We start from the raw sequence: 12,897 nt of genomic DNA, 5'->3' as shown, positions 1-12,897 counted from the left end.
GGCTCTACAGTGACTGTCAGTAATCCACTGAATTTGCTTCTTGATCCCTATAATAAAAAATTGATGGGTTTTCAGCTGATTTCAAAAAATGACAATAGTAATTTATTCTTCATCCTATGAAATGCTTAAAACAACCTTCCTTTCATTTTTTTGAAGTTGAATCAGAGCTGGATAGAAAGGGAACCATTTCTTAGCATCTCCTGTCCTTGGAACCCAGAAGGACTTGACAGCCTAATGGTTAGAGGGAGAAGGAAGAGGAGGAAATTCCCCCCCATCCACTACATTTATATATGTACACATATATGTTTATATATAAATACATGTATATAATGTGTGTATATATATTTATAGATATATAATTGAAGATGATAATCTCAAAGCAGAGTCAAAACTTCCCTGAACTTGCATGGGAGTTGTGAGAAATACTTCCCAATTAATCATTTAAACCTCCCAGGCTCAAATTTCTTATCTCCAACAAGGGCAATGATCTTGAGACTTTGAGATCAAAGGAAATACCTGGTGAATGAACAGACCTCAGGTTTCTCCTGTTTCAAAGGGCTTATAATTTTTACTGTGTAGAGAATAAATGTTATGTTAACACATCAACGGACCTTGTTGGAAAACAAAAAGTAGAAAAGAAACATTGCCATCATTATCACTTGCTAACTTGGATTAAACTGCTCTTTGCAGCCCAGTTATAGATTTACAGCCAAAAAGGATTCAAGAGATCAATACCAATCCCCTCATTTTCCATATGTAGAAACTGAGGCAGATTGGTTACTTGACTTGTCTAGGGTCATACAACTAATAAATATCTGAAGCAGGATTTGAACTCGGGTCTGTTTATTCCAAGTCCAGTGTGTTAGAAAAAAATGGAGATTTGAATCCAAGTCCAGTGATTCTAAATCTTGCACTTTCTCTATTATACCTTGCCCTCCTTTTAGCTAGAGTGAGTCAATCCATAAATATTAAGTGTTAGGTACTCTCCTAAATATTGGGGTTAAAAAAAAGTAAGTTCCTGCCCTCAAGGAGTTCTCAATATAATGAAAGAGACAACATATAAAAGAAAGCTAAAAGGGTAGGAGAGACAGGGTTCATTGCATGGAGGCATCATGGAGTCTTGCAGGTGGGAGTTCTCTGGTGTCCACCTTCTCTAATGAGAGTAACTCACAGGGTGCTGAGGAGGTGTGATGCCATTTTGCAAGATGATGAGTTTCTAGAGACAATGAGGTAACGTAGAAGACTGATGGGAATTTCTGGTGGCAAATTATGTTAATGTTTTATTCCAGGAGTTAAGATGACTAATCATCATGGATAGTTTAACCTCTCCTTACTCTACCTCATCATCTAATTGTTATTTCTGTGTCTTCAAAGTCTTCTTTCTTTTGAATCAGCCCCCTTTGACTTTTATCAGATTTCTCTTGTTACTTGCAAGAGAAGGATAATTTTCTCAGTATCCCTCTCTTTTAAGATCAAAAAGCACAGGTGTGTGTATATCAGTGTTCTTGTGTTTCTGTTCTTCATGTGCAGCCCTGATGCATAACAGGGTATAACTGGAGCTCTGGACTTAAGACAAGGCGGAGGTGGACTCCAATCCCAGCTCTGATGATTATATGCCAGGAGACCTTAAGAAATAACTTAAATCTTCCATTTCCCCATCTCTAAAATGGCTAGAATGATACTTGTTGCAAGGAAGGTGCTTTGTAAACCTGAGAATGTAATAGAAATAGTTGTCATGTTGTCACTTTTCAGTTATGTCTCTATTTGGGGTTTTTTTTTGGCAAAGATACTGGAATGGTTTGCCATTTCCTTCTCCAGCTCATTATAGATGAGGAGACTAGGGCAAACAGGATTAAGTGACTTGCCCAGATACACAATTAGGAAGTATCTAAGTCTGGATTTGAACTTGGGAAGAAACATCTTCCTGACTTGGGGGAGTTGACTCTTGACTTTGTATTGTTTCTATCCAGAGCATCCATTTGTTTTGCATAATGGCCATTGGATCTTGAGTCTCCGTAAACACATTTGAATGTATTTTTGAAGGAGTATTTTCATTGTTTGGAAAATCCCATCTCTGACACTGACTGTGCAGTAGAACCATGAGCAAAATGCTTAACTTCTGCATGATTCAGTTCCTCAAATGTAAGGTGAAGATACCAGCACTAATAACGTCTACCTCGGTGGGTTGTTGTGAGTCTCAGATGAAATAACACTTGTGAAGCCCTCACAGTTTCGACTTAGAGCCAGAAATGAATTTAAATTGAAGCCCAAAGTACTCACATGTTTTGGGAAGGTCACACACATATTATGTGATAAAGGCAGGATTTAAAGCCAGGGATTTTTCCCAGTGTGCTTTGCTTTAAATACTTAAAAGCTAGAGAGAGATCATCATCACTTAAACAAGAGTTATTTGCATCTTTCTGGGCTGTTCATTCCAATTGGGGATAACTCATATTGTTAAGTTATTTTTGTTTCCCCCTCCTTGATTTCAAGTCTAAATCTGCCTTTCTGCAACTTTGCCTCTTATTCCTACTTCTGTAAAATAATTTCAATTCCTCTTCTAGTTCTAAAGAAATATAAATACTCCAGAATACCTATCATGTCCCCACAGTCTCTTCTCTTCTCCAGACTAATCCTCCCAAATCCCTTCATTGGAATTGGCCAACTCAAGGCCCTTCACCATACAGATTGTTCTCCTTTGTATGTTGCACAAGCTACCAATGTCCTATCTCAAAACTGAGCATAGCCTCCTAGTCTGGTCTGATCTTCCCTTGTATTGTGTCTATATTTTACTTGTGCATAATTGTATGTTGTCTCCCTGCTTGATTTTAAGCTCCTTGAGGGCAGGGACTTTATTTTCCCTTCCATTATAACCTCGTACATAGCACAGTGACTGACACAAAATCGAAATTTATAAATGCTAGCTCGTATTCTATGAAGTTAAACATTGATACATAAATTCCTACTTCTAGCTATTTGACTAGTCAGAGGAGACTCATATCATTGCAATTTTATGTTTATTCTCTAAAATGACAGAGATAGTGTGATATCATGGATGCTTGCCTCAGAGTCTAGAAGACCTGGATTCCAATCCTGCCTCTAACTCATTTTATATAACCCCAAATAATAGGTGTTGATCTGCTTTGATAGGGTTTTCTCCCTATCAAAGAGAGTTCCCTCTCCTCGGGATATCAAAGCTACAAATATAGCATCTAAAAAAACCAGTTTCCCAAAATAATACTTAGTGAACATTTTCAGGGAATATGTGTCTTTTTTTAAAAGACATTTTCAAATGGAAAAAATGTAATGGTTTGAATTGAATTACCCTTTTATTGTTGTTGTCCAGTCAGTTTTCAGTCTTGTGACTCCGTGACCCCTTTTTTGGTTTGTTTTTTGGGGTTTTTTTTGGCAAAGATAATGGAGTGGTTTGCCATTTCCTTCTCCATTGGTTTAACCTCAGTTTTATTATTTGCTTCCTTTTTTTCCCCATCTCCACACCCAGGCATAAGTTAGCTGACATTCCCGTGTTTCCTTCACAGCTTGCTGGGGATGGTTTTTCTCCTCCGATTCCTGGGGAGATGGGGAGTACAGGTTTCTGATTTGAAAGTTCATGGCTACAGACTGTGAGTGTGAAAGCTCATCCCCGCTAACCACTTGCAGAAGACATGTTAAAATCCAAGTGCATTCTCAGCAACAAAAATAGAAATAGATGTGACACATTGGTAATAATGATGATGTTATTTTTTTCTTAATAATTTTGCTCACTTGTATAATAATATTAAAGATGAAATAACCTTAGTAAGAGAGCAACTTGTCATAAACGCATTTCAATTTAACTCCACCAAACAAAGATGAGAAGAATAAAGTAATAATGATAGTAATAATAATAACAGCTCACCTCCACATAGTTCTTTTGAAAAATTTTTATTATAGAATAAAACAAGTATTTCCATAATATAGTGCAATAAAAAAGATGATTACAAATGAAACTGCAAATTTACTGCTCTACAGAGTTCCTCAAGACTGTTCTCACAGCTCTGCAGGAAGAAAAGTAACTCAAATATAATCACTCCCATTTTACAAATGGGGAAAGTGAGGTTCAGGTTATATGACTTATTCAAAGCCTCACAGCTGCTAAATGTTGCAATACTGGGATTCAAATCCAGGTCTTTTTATTCTGATTCATGTGCCATGTTCACAGTGTGGCTTTTCACTCTCTGTACACATTCATTACTTGCTCTGCAGAGAAAATCTGTTGTCTGAAAACTGAGCATGAGGGGAAAATAAGTAATAAAAATTATATTTTCTTTACACGTGTGTGTATTATTTCTAAACCACAGAGGAATTTGTCCACAGAGCTAGGAAGTAGTCCCTAGAGTGAAAACGAAGTATAATTTATTATTGGGTACTAAAGGAAAAAAAAACCTGTAAAAGGGGATGGCCACTTAGGAAGAGATGGATATATTACCCATAGTAAATTCTGAAACACCTGGGATGTGGTTCATTGCATGTTTTCCACATGAGTTCCTGCTATGATTATTTTACAGCCACATTGTTAGAGCTTTTCTCATCCTAAAAGAGTCTGGTGTGAGCAACTCCAGGGCTGCTTACTAAAGATTGCCCATTGTTGGCCAGGTCCTAAGATGTGACTTCTTGTTCCCTTTGCAGACTGAGTTCCTTGACGTGAGTCAACTGTCCTTTATCCATGATTTGGGACCGAAAGGCATGTAAGTTCAAGTGGGTGACAGTTTAAACGATTCATGGGATGTTCGTCGGTGTCACAGTTGGACTTCTCTGGCATGGAAACTACCATGTCCTCATCTGGCCAGATGTTTCTTCCCTTCTCCCTCTCACCCCCTACAGATTAGAGAAACTGTGGGAAATTATCTGACAGGAACCTCGCCCATCATGCTGCTGTGAACAGCTGTAGCAGGCCCTCCAAATGTGCTTGGTGCCCAGATTTCCTTTTTTAAATCCCAGAGTACATTGCAAGTTGTTGGTTGCAGCTGGACAGTGTATGTGGGGGTGGGGGTGGGGAAGTGGGATGGGGTGAGGGTTGATTGAAATGAAATAGGAGTACTTTCCTTTTGAGCATTTTACAAGAATGAGCAATAATCCTCAGTGGGCTAGGTATTTTAAAGTTATTTTTGTGAATGCAATTCTCCAACTTTTATTCCCTTGAATTGGGAGAATATCATGGTGTAAAGAGTTTGACTTTGTTGGGCATGGGGGGGAGGTTGTGTATGTTGTAGGTGGGGTATATGCTGTGTATGTGTGTGTCACCCTCAAGATCAGTCTGTTTGACCCGTATCCAGTAGCCACAAAGGGTTGAGAACAGGGAGGACTTTAGAGATCATCTACTTTCCAGCCTTAGAGGAATCCAAGAATCACTACCCAGCTGGTAGTGCCATAGTGCTGAGAGGACTGGGTTTAGAGTTAGGAAGACCCAAGTTCCAATTTAATCTCCGACATTACTAGCTATGTGACTCAAGTGACCTAACTTCAGCCTCAGTTTTTGCATCTGGAATAGGGGGATGGTAATAGCACCTACCTCCTAGAAAACCTCAGAGCTCTAGAGAAGCTATTAATAAGAAGAAATATGACTGGTGTCAATAATACATGACCCAGCAGTCAGGTGAAGTACAAAGCACTGTAAGAGAGACATAAAGGAATCAAGCTTTTCCAAGTCTAAATTCCTGGGACAGGTTTACTCCAGAGTGGGTAGACTTCAAGATAATGGTGGTAATAATAATAATAACATCCAAAACTCTGGCAAAACATTTGCCAAATATTATGAAGGCAGAGTTAGCACCCTGGATGCCTTAGAATCACTCGGAGTCAGGATAAGCAAAAGTCCTTGGTTTTTAGGAATAGAAGTAAGGGAATGGACACAGGATCTCCACAACCTTTTTTTTCTACCTCCACCACCCAAGTGACTCTGCCTTGTCTTATTCCACCCCCTAATCCTTCCCACAATTCTCTGTATACACCAAAAGATTGAACCAGCACAGGATAGTGGGAAAGGCCATTTTCCAAGCATATGCTTACAGAGTACTGTCCAATCAGTAATTAGCCTTAAGTGTTCGGTTGTCCGACCTCAGTGCATCAACTCAAGAATTTCAGCCCTTTACAAAATATTATCACATTTAATCCTCACAACAACCCTGGGAGTTAAGCGCTATTATCTCCCTTTTATATTTTACTGAAGCCTGCATCAGTTAGGTGACTTGCCCGGGGTCACATGGCTAGTAAAGCACTCCGGATTCCATGCCCAGTGCTCTCCATCTACTTCACAACCTGTCAAATCAGTTGTATCAAACCCCACCTGAGACATTGCTCAGATAGATGCTCAGTTAAATCATTTCCCTTCCTCTGAAATTCATTTTAAAATGGGGATAATAATATCTGTAAAATCTCCCTCACAAGATTGTTATGAGACTCCAGTAAGGTGATATATAAATGCAACTCTTTGCCAATTTTAAAGTTATGATAAGATTTAAATGTAAATTTGTAAATGTAAAATATTGCAATTATTTCAGAGAGGGCATGATAATGAAAAGATCTGGCGGACATCGAATACCTGGTCTGAATTGCTGTGGCCACGGAAGAGCTTGCTATCGGTGGTCCAAGAGGTAAGATCTGTGAGCTCTTCTATACTTTAATAAATGGTGACCCTTCTGTTCTTACTGGTGTAGCATCTGCTTCCTGCCATAAAAGAACTATGTCATACACATGCCATCTTTCTCATATTGGGCATTTAATTAACTTAGTGCTCTTTCTAGTTATGTCTGACTAACAAAATTGATTTAGGGGCAGAAGTTTGAGAATGTAAATAACATATTTCTCCCCCCCACATACCTTCAAATCAAGCAGACCCTTAAATATGTTCAAGTTGATGTCCATTTCATACTTGGCTTCCTTTTATTGTAAAAAAATGACTTAGTTGTTGGGTTTTTGAAAAATCAAGCAGAATCAGAGAAAGTTCCTAGCTCGTGCCCTTACTTTTTGGGCCTCAGTTTCTACATCTGTGATATGAGGAATTTGGATCAAATGTTGAGGTCTCTTCTACCTCTTAGTCAAGAAGCAGCCAGTCAACAAGTATTTATCCAGCTCTTACTATGTTCCAAGCATTTTGCAATTATTTTGTTCAGTCATTTAGTTGTGTCTAATTCAATTGTATACAGAAAGAAAAATGGTGTCTGTCCTCACAGAACTGACATTTTAATAGGAGAAGAGAATGCATAAAAGGAGTGGAAAGGAAGAGAAAGGTGATAGGTGTGGTGGAGAAAATCTGGAGTCTAGTCTGGAATGGCTGGTCTGAGCCCCCTGCAATCAGGTAGTCCTATGTAAATGAAAGTGATGGATCCTATGAAACTAGGTCCCTCTTGGACATTTCCACTTTGCTGTCTTGAAATTATATCAGAAAGCATTTAGACATCTCTAATCATGTCTATAAACATGCTCAGAGTTTTTCATAGCAAAACCCCAAACAAAAGGGCCCTTTGGACAATCATCATGATCATTTGTTTTCTCCAACAAATTGTTGGGACTTTTCTATTGCTTTCCACTCTTCTTGTTATTCATCCTTTGATCTCAAAGAGGACCGTGAGAGCTGGGAGTTGATGTCATGACTTGCTATTGAATTGGATTTAAGTGAGGCAGGGATGTCCACGGTCACATGCTTCACTCTCCCCTCCAGTGGTCAGATACAGATCAGGACACCTGGAGATGGTTTTGGATGCAGTGGGAGACTTTTTAAGCTAAGGGCTTCAACAGGTCTCAGTATAACCAAGGCAGTGCCCTGTCAGTGATTAAGACTAAGTAAGAAATGAGACAGAAAATGGCCTCTTTTGCCTAATGAAAAAAAAAAATCAATCTGGGAGGGGGAAATTTTCCAGGTTTCTGGCCAGAACAGAAACAATTGCTATTTCCATTCATTCTGAGTCAATCAGAGCCCAAACAATGACCAAGTAGGGCTTGACCTGGGACCTAATATTAGCCAATCTGTGAGAACCATGGGAAATCAAATTAGAGAAAATCACTTGTTTAGAATGGAAGCTCCTTGAGAGCAGGGAATCCTTCTTGGGTTATTTGTCTTCCTTTCCCTAATGTCTGCATGAAGGAGATGCTTAGTAAATAACAACAACAATGATGGCAGCAAATTGAAATGATTATCTAACTGACTTGAAACGAATTTCTGAGAAAAATATTACTTTGGGAAGTTTGAATCTAACTTCACATAAACTAATCTATGGGATAAATGAAATTACTTTTCTCACCACTCCTTTGTATTTGGCTTCAATGACATTGCCAGAGAGCCCCTGCTGATTTAATTACCTGGGGATGAAATGTGCTTTCACTTTAACATTTTTAAGGAACACATTTTCAAGTTGATTGGTTCCATATTATTAAGCATCTCCTGACTGTGCTTTATAAATTAAGAATAATAACAAGATCAAATGGGGAGAAGTGATTACATCATGTGGACAGATTCAGGGAGTACATTTCCCATATAACAGATGGTTTAGTTGGTAGAGGTGAGAGTCATTTTGAAAATTATCTGACACCTGGCTGTGACCATTCCTTTATTGTGTCTCCCATGACAACCCTCCCGAGTCCTTGGTCTTTATTCCTAGAATGGCCATAAAAGGAGAAGAAGTAAACACCAACCAGTTAGTAAATTTTCAAGAGTAATAGAATTTTAGAGTAGCAAGGGCTTGCAGGTTCCCACAGGCCTCTTATTTCCCCTGCCAATGGCTACATTATATATATAAGATTATTTATGGGTACCTGTATACCACATATATATACACACACACACACACACACACACACACACACATATATATATATGGTGAGGGAGAAAGAGAAGGAAAGAGAAGAGAAATGAGAGGAGAGGAGATTCAGAGACAGACAGAAAGAGACACAGACACAGAGACAGAAAGAGGTAGAGAGAGGGAGAGACACAGAGATAGAGAGACAGCATGTATATGCACATCATCATGTTACAGAGAAATTTGGCATCTCCACTAAATTCTTGAGCCTTTGTTGCTTTGCACTATGGAGGGAGCTTGTTATGACAGAAAAGGCAAATGTTTAATATCAAAAGTAAACTCTTTGAAGGCAGGAAGTTTCATTTTTGTCTTCAATACCTAGCAAGAGACCTGCCACATAGTAGATACATAATAAATGCAGTTGGTTGACTGACCAATCTATCCTATTCTTGAATTCTTAACTTCCTCTAAGGGACAATTCAGGTGCCATATCCTACTCATAACCTAGTTAATAGGGTATACTGACTTAAAATAATAATTTTAAAATTATTTTATGTATACTTGAGAGCCAATGTAGCATAATAGAAAGGACCAGTCTTAGAGCCAGAAAGCTCTGAGTTCAGATCCCACTTTTGATACCTATTGACTTTGTGATCCTGAACAAGCCATTTAATCCCTGGGTGGTTTTATAGGATTATATATTACAGAGAAAATGCTAGTCCGCATTGATAGTAGGCCTTTCCCCCTCTGGGAGTTCTCTTTACGAAGGATGGCTGTTTAATGAATGAATGAGAAATCTTGTGTCCAACTTCTAGACTGTCATCTTCCAAACATTGTTGGAAGTCTTGTACATATCAAAAACTACCTCATTCTCCAAGAAGACCGTTCCATAGGAAGTCTAATTATAATGATATCTGAGAGACAAGTACCAAAAACTTACCTCATAACTATCTAAACTCCTCTGCTTTCACTCATCTTTTCATTCAGTCATGAACCTTGCTTTCCCATGTAACAAAACAGGAAGTAAGCATTCATTAAGCTTTTAATGTATGCCATGTTGGACTAAGCTTTGGGGTAACATGAAAACCACCAAAAAGGAAGAAATATTCCTCATCTCAGGTAGTTTCCACACTAATGGGAGTAGAGAAGTGAAAAAGCAAGGAGTGGGGGATGGTGCTCAATAGCCTAGTGCGTTCATAATCCCATCACTATTTTTTTCTATTTCAAGGTTTCACCTCCTCTCTCCCCTCCCTCCAAAACAGACAAGCCAAATGAGATAACTATCTGCATCCTAATCTCAGACAAGGAAAAGACCCAGAAGCTATCTTGTCTAAAAACTGTAAATGATTTAGAATCCCCACTGCAACATGGAACAAGTGGCCATCCAACCTCTGCTTGAACATTTCTGTTCCTGAACCACTTCTCAAGGAAGCTCTTTCCACTCTTGAATAGTCTCCATGTGGGACACTTTTTATTCCAACTGACATCAAGTCCAGCAATCTCTTTGCACCTTCCTACCCTTATTCCTAGTTCTAGGTCAACTGAATAAGTCTGTTCTTTTTTACACTTTCATGTGTACTATCCCTTAGGCTAGTAATTTACTTACTGTCAAGAAGGAGATGTTGGTCTGGTATGACTTCTTATGGAAGAGCACGTGATGGCTCAGAGTTACCACTTTGCATTTTGAATTTGCACCAGCATCCTTTAATAAAATATTCTTGAATTTTGCCAGGAATCAAAGCCTGGCTCACTGGTTCTATTGTTAAAAGACTCCAAAATGTGAATTGTCAGACATAATGTCTACTCTGTGCCGAGTACTGGAGATATGAAAAAAGGGCAAAACTGAGGGAGCTCACAATCTTTTGGGCAAAGGAGATAAGGAAGCAGTAGGTGGCTCACTGGCCTGGGCCTGGAGTCAAGAAAATTCAAATTCAGATCTTGCTTCAGATACTTACTAGCTGTTTGATTCTGGGCAAGTCACTTCATCCTGTTTGCCTCAGTTTCCTTATCTATAAAATGAGCTAAAGAAGGAAATGGCAAACCACTCTGATATCTTCGCCAAAAACAAAACAAAACAAAACAAACAAAAACCCTGTATACAATATTGGTGTGCTATGGCCCACAGGATTATGATTGGGAAAAAAAAAAAAACAGAAGGAAGAACATACCTATAACTACCTGTAAACCAGGTATTGACAAGATACATGGAAGGTAATTACTACTGGAAGGCACTAAGGTAGGTCAGGAATTTTGGTTGAGATTTGAAGAAAGCCAGGGAACCCAGAAAGTGAAGGAAAAGGAACCACAGTATGTGGAGAGAAGGTGAAGATACAAAAAAATGAGACAGGATACCTTGTATGAGGAAGATAGGCTAGCCAGTCACTGGATCCAAGAGTAAGTGATAGAGACCAAGGTATAAGAAAGAAACCTGGAAAAATCAATGAGCCAAGTTAGCAGAGGTTTAATCAGTCAACCAGTATTCATTAAGCACTTATGTGCCAAGTACCTTGCTAGGCACTGGAGGTTGAAGTGCCAAGAATCAAACAGTTCCTGTTTATATTCAACATTTAGGAAGTGTTTCTTTGGATAAATACAAAGTAAGTAAGCACAAACTCTTTTAGATTCAGTCTGGGAGGGAGCAGTTGGTATCTAAGTTGCATCTTGAAGGAAGAAAGGGGTTGCCTGGGGCACAAGAGTAAGAATGAGTAGTTTCTATTCCTGGGGACTGTCAGACCAGGAGGAATAGAGAGAAAGCCAGTGTGGCTGAATCACAGCATTTCAAAAGGGCAGTAAAGAACATCCAGTGAGACTGGAATAATAGATTGGGATCAGGTTGGGAAGGACTTTAAAAGTCAAACTGAGGACTCTGTGATTGATTATAGGAAACCAGGGACACTGATTGACTTGTGGAGTCTTGCGGTCAGAATTCTGCTTAAGGAAAGTTGTCTAGGCAGCAGGGTGAAAGATGGACTGCGCTGATGAGAACCTTGTGACTAGGAAACCAGTTGTGACACTATTGTAATCATCTCAGCAAAATGGGATGATGAGGGTTTTAATTAAAGGGATAGACATTAGAATCAAGTGAAGAGAAGGAAAAGAACATGGGGAATGTTGTGAATTCAACTAGAAATGGTCAGATTTGGGGGGGGTGAGAAAGAAAAGTTGGAGTTGATGTCCAGATTACAAACTGGGACTGCCGAAGATAGAGGTGCCTTAGGAAAAAGTAGGAAAGTTTGGAAGAGAGAGATTGGGGGAAGGATAATGAATTCATTTTAGGACATCCAGATAATTTTTTTTTAGACAACTCCATTTCTTCCCCCTTAGAATCCTCCTTCTCCTCTTCCTTTCCTTCTCCTCCTTCTTCCAAAGCAATCAGGGTTAAATGACCTATCCAAAATCACATTGCTAGTCAATGTCGAGTGGTTCTTTAGAATTTCATTCTTGAGAACTTCCCATTCCTTCTGGCCTGACTTCTCTACAGAATTTTAGTCCATGAGATCCTATGAACCCTTTAAAATAAATAATTTTATTATTAAAAAAAAAACAGAATAAATACCACCCCCCAAAAAAATCTGGATCACATGTTTGATGACTACTAGCTTTTGCTTCTTCTGTTGAAAATCCAGAAATGGGGAGGTCACCTAAAATAGGTGACTTGTCCAGGCATATGCAATTTGTAAGTGTCTGAGGTTGTATTTAAATTCAAGTCCTAGCTCTGAGGCTGCTTCTCTTATCATCCATATGTTTGGGACAAAGAGACCTATCCAAATTGACTACTACAGAGATCACTCATAGAAAGCAGAATTATTTATTAGAATCTCAAGAAGTAGACCCCATCCTGGTCCATGAGCCAAAGCCCACAGCAGGATAGAGAGCCACTCCCTTGGAAATGTTCACAGTATTTATAGATTTCAGACAAAGAACCCCCAAAATCCCACTCTCTGTATGATATAATTGGTCACATAAGTCTTTATTCCCCTATTTGGTCAGTGGAATGTTGTAGGTGTATAGCTTTCTCACCGGTGACCTTCTTTGAAATAGAATATAGTCCAGACCTTATCTAAAATCACATGCTTCTTCACCACGGATCCTCTTTTGGACAGTGGGATGTAGTCCAGACCTT

At 39.0% G+C, this 12,897-nt stretch overlaps 1 protein-coding gene across 1 annotated transcript in view; it reads left to right on the top strand.

The window, feature by feature from the left end:
- PLD1 (phospholipase D1) overlaps nt 1–12,897 on the top strand; it is a 201,881-nt gene that overhangs the window by 76,123 nt on the left and 112,861 nt on the right. Inside the window, exons 7-8 of the mRNA XM_051983176.1 lie at nt 4,669–4,727; nt 6,540–6,632. Of these exons, the coding sequence (XP_051839136.1) occupies nt 4,669–4,727; nt 6,540–6,632 (152 nt within the window). The remainder of the gene's footprint in view (nt 1–4,668; nt 4,728–6,539; nt 6,633–12,897) is intronic.

This window comes from Antechinus flavipes, chromosome 3 (genome assembly GCF_016432865.1).
Source record: "Antechinus flavipes isolate AdamAnt ecotype Samford, QLD, Australia chromosome 3, AdamAnt_v2, whole genome shotgun sequence".
Taxonomy (NCBI): Eukaryota; Metazoa; Chordata; class Mammalia; order Dasyuromorphia; family Dasyuridae; genus Antechinus; species Antechinus flavipes.
The sequence above is the reverse complement of the archived record's forward strand: the minus strand, read 5'-3'. Positions and strand labels throughout refer to the sequence as shown.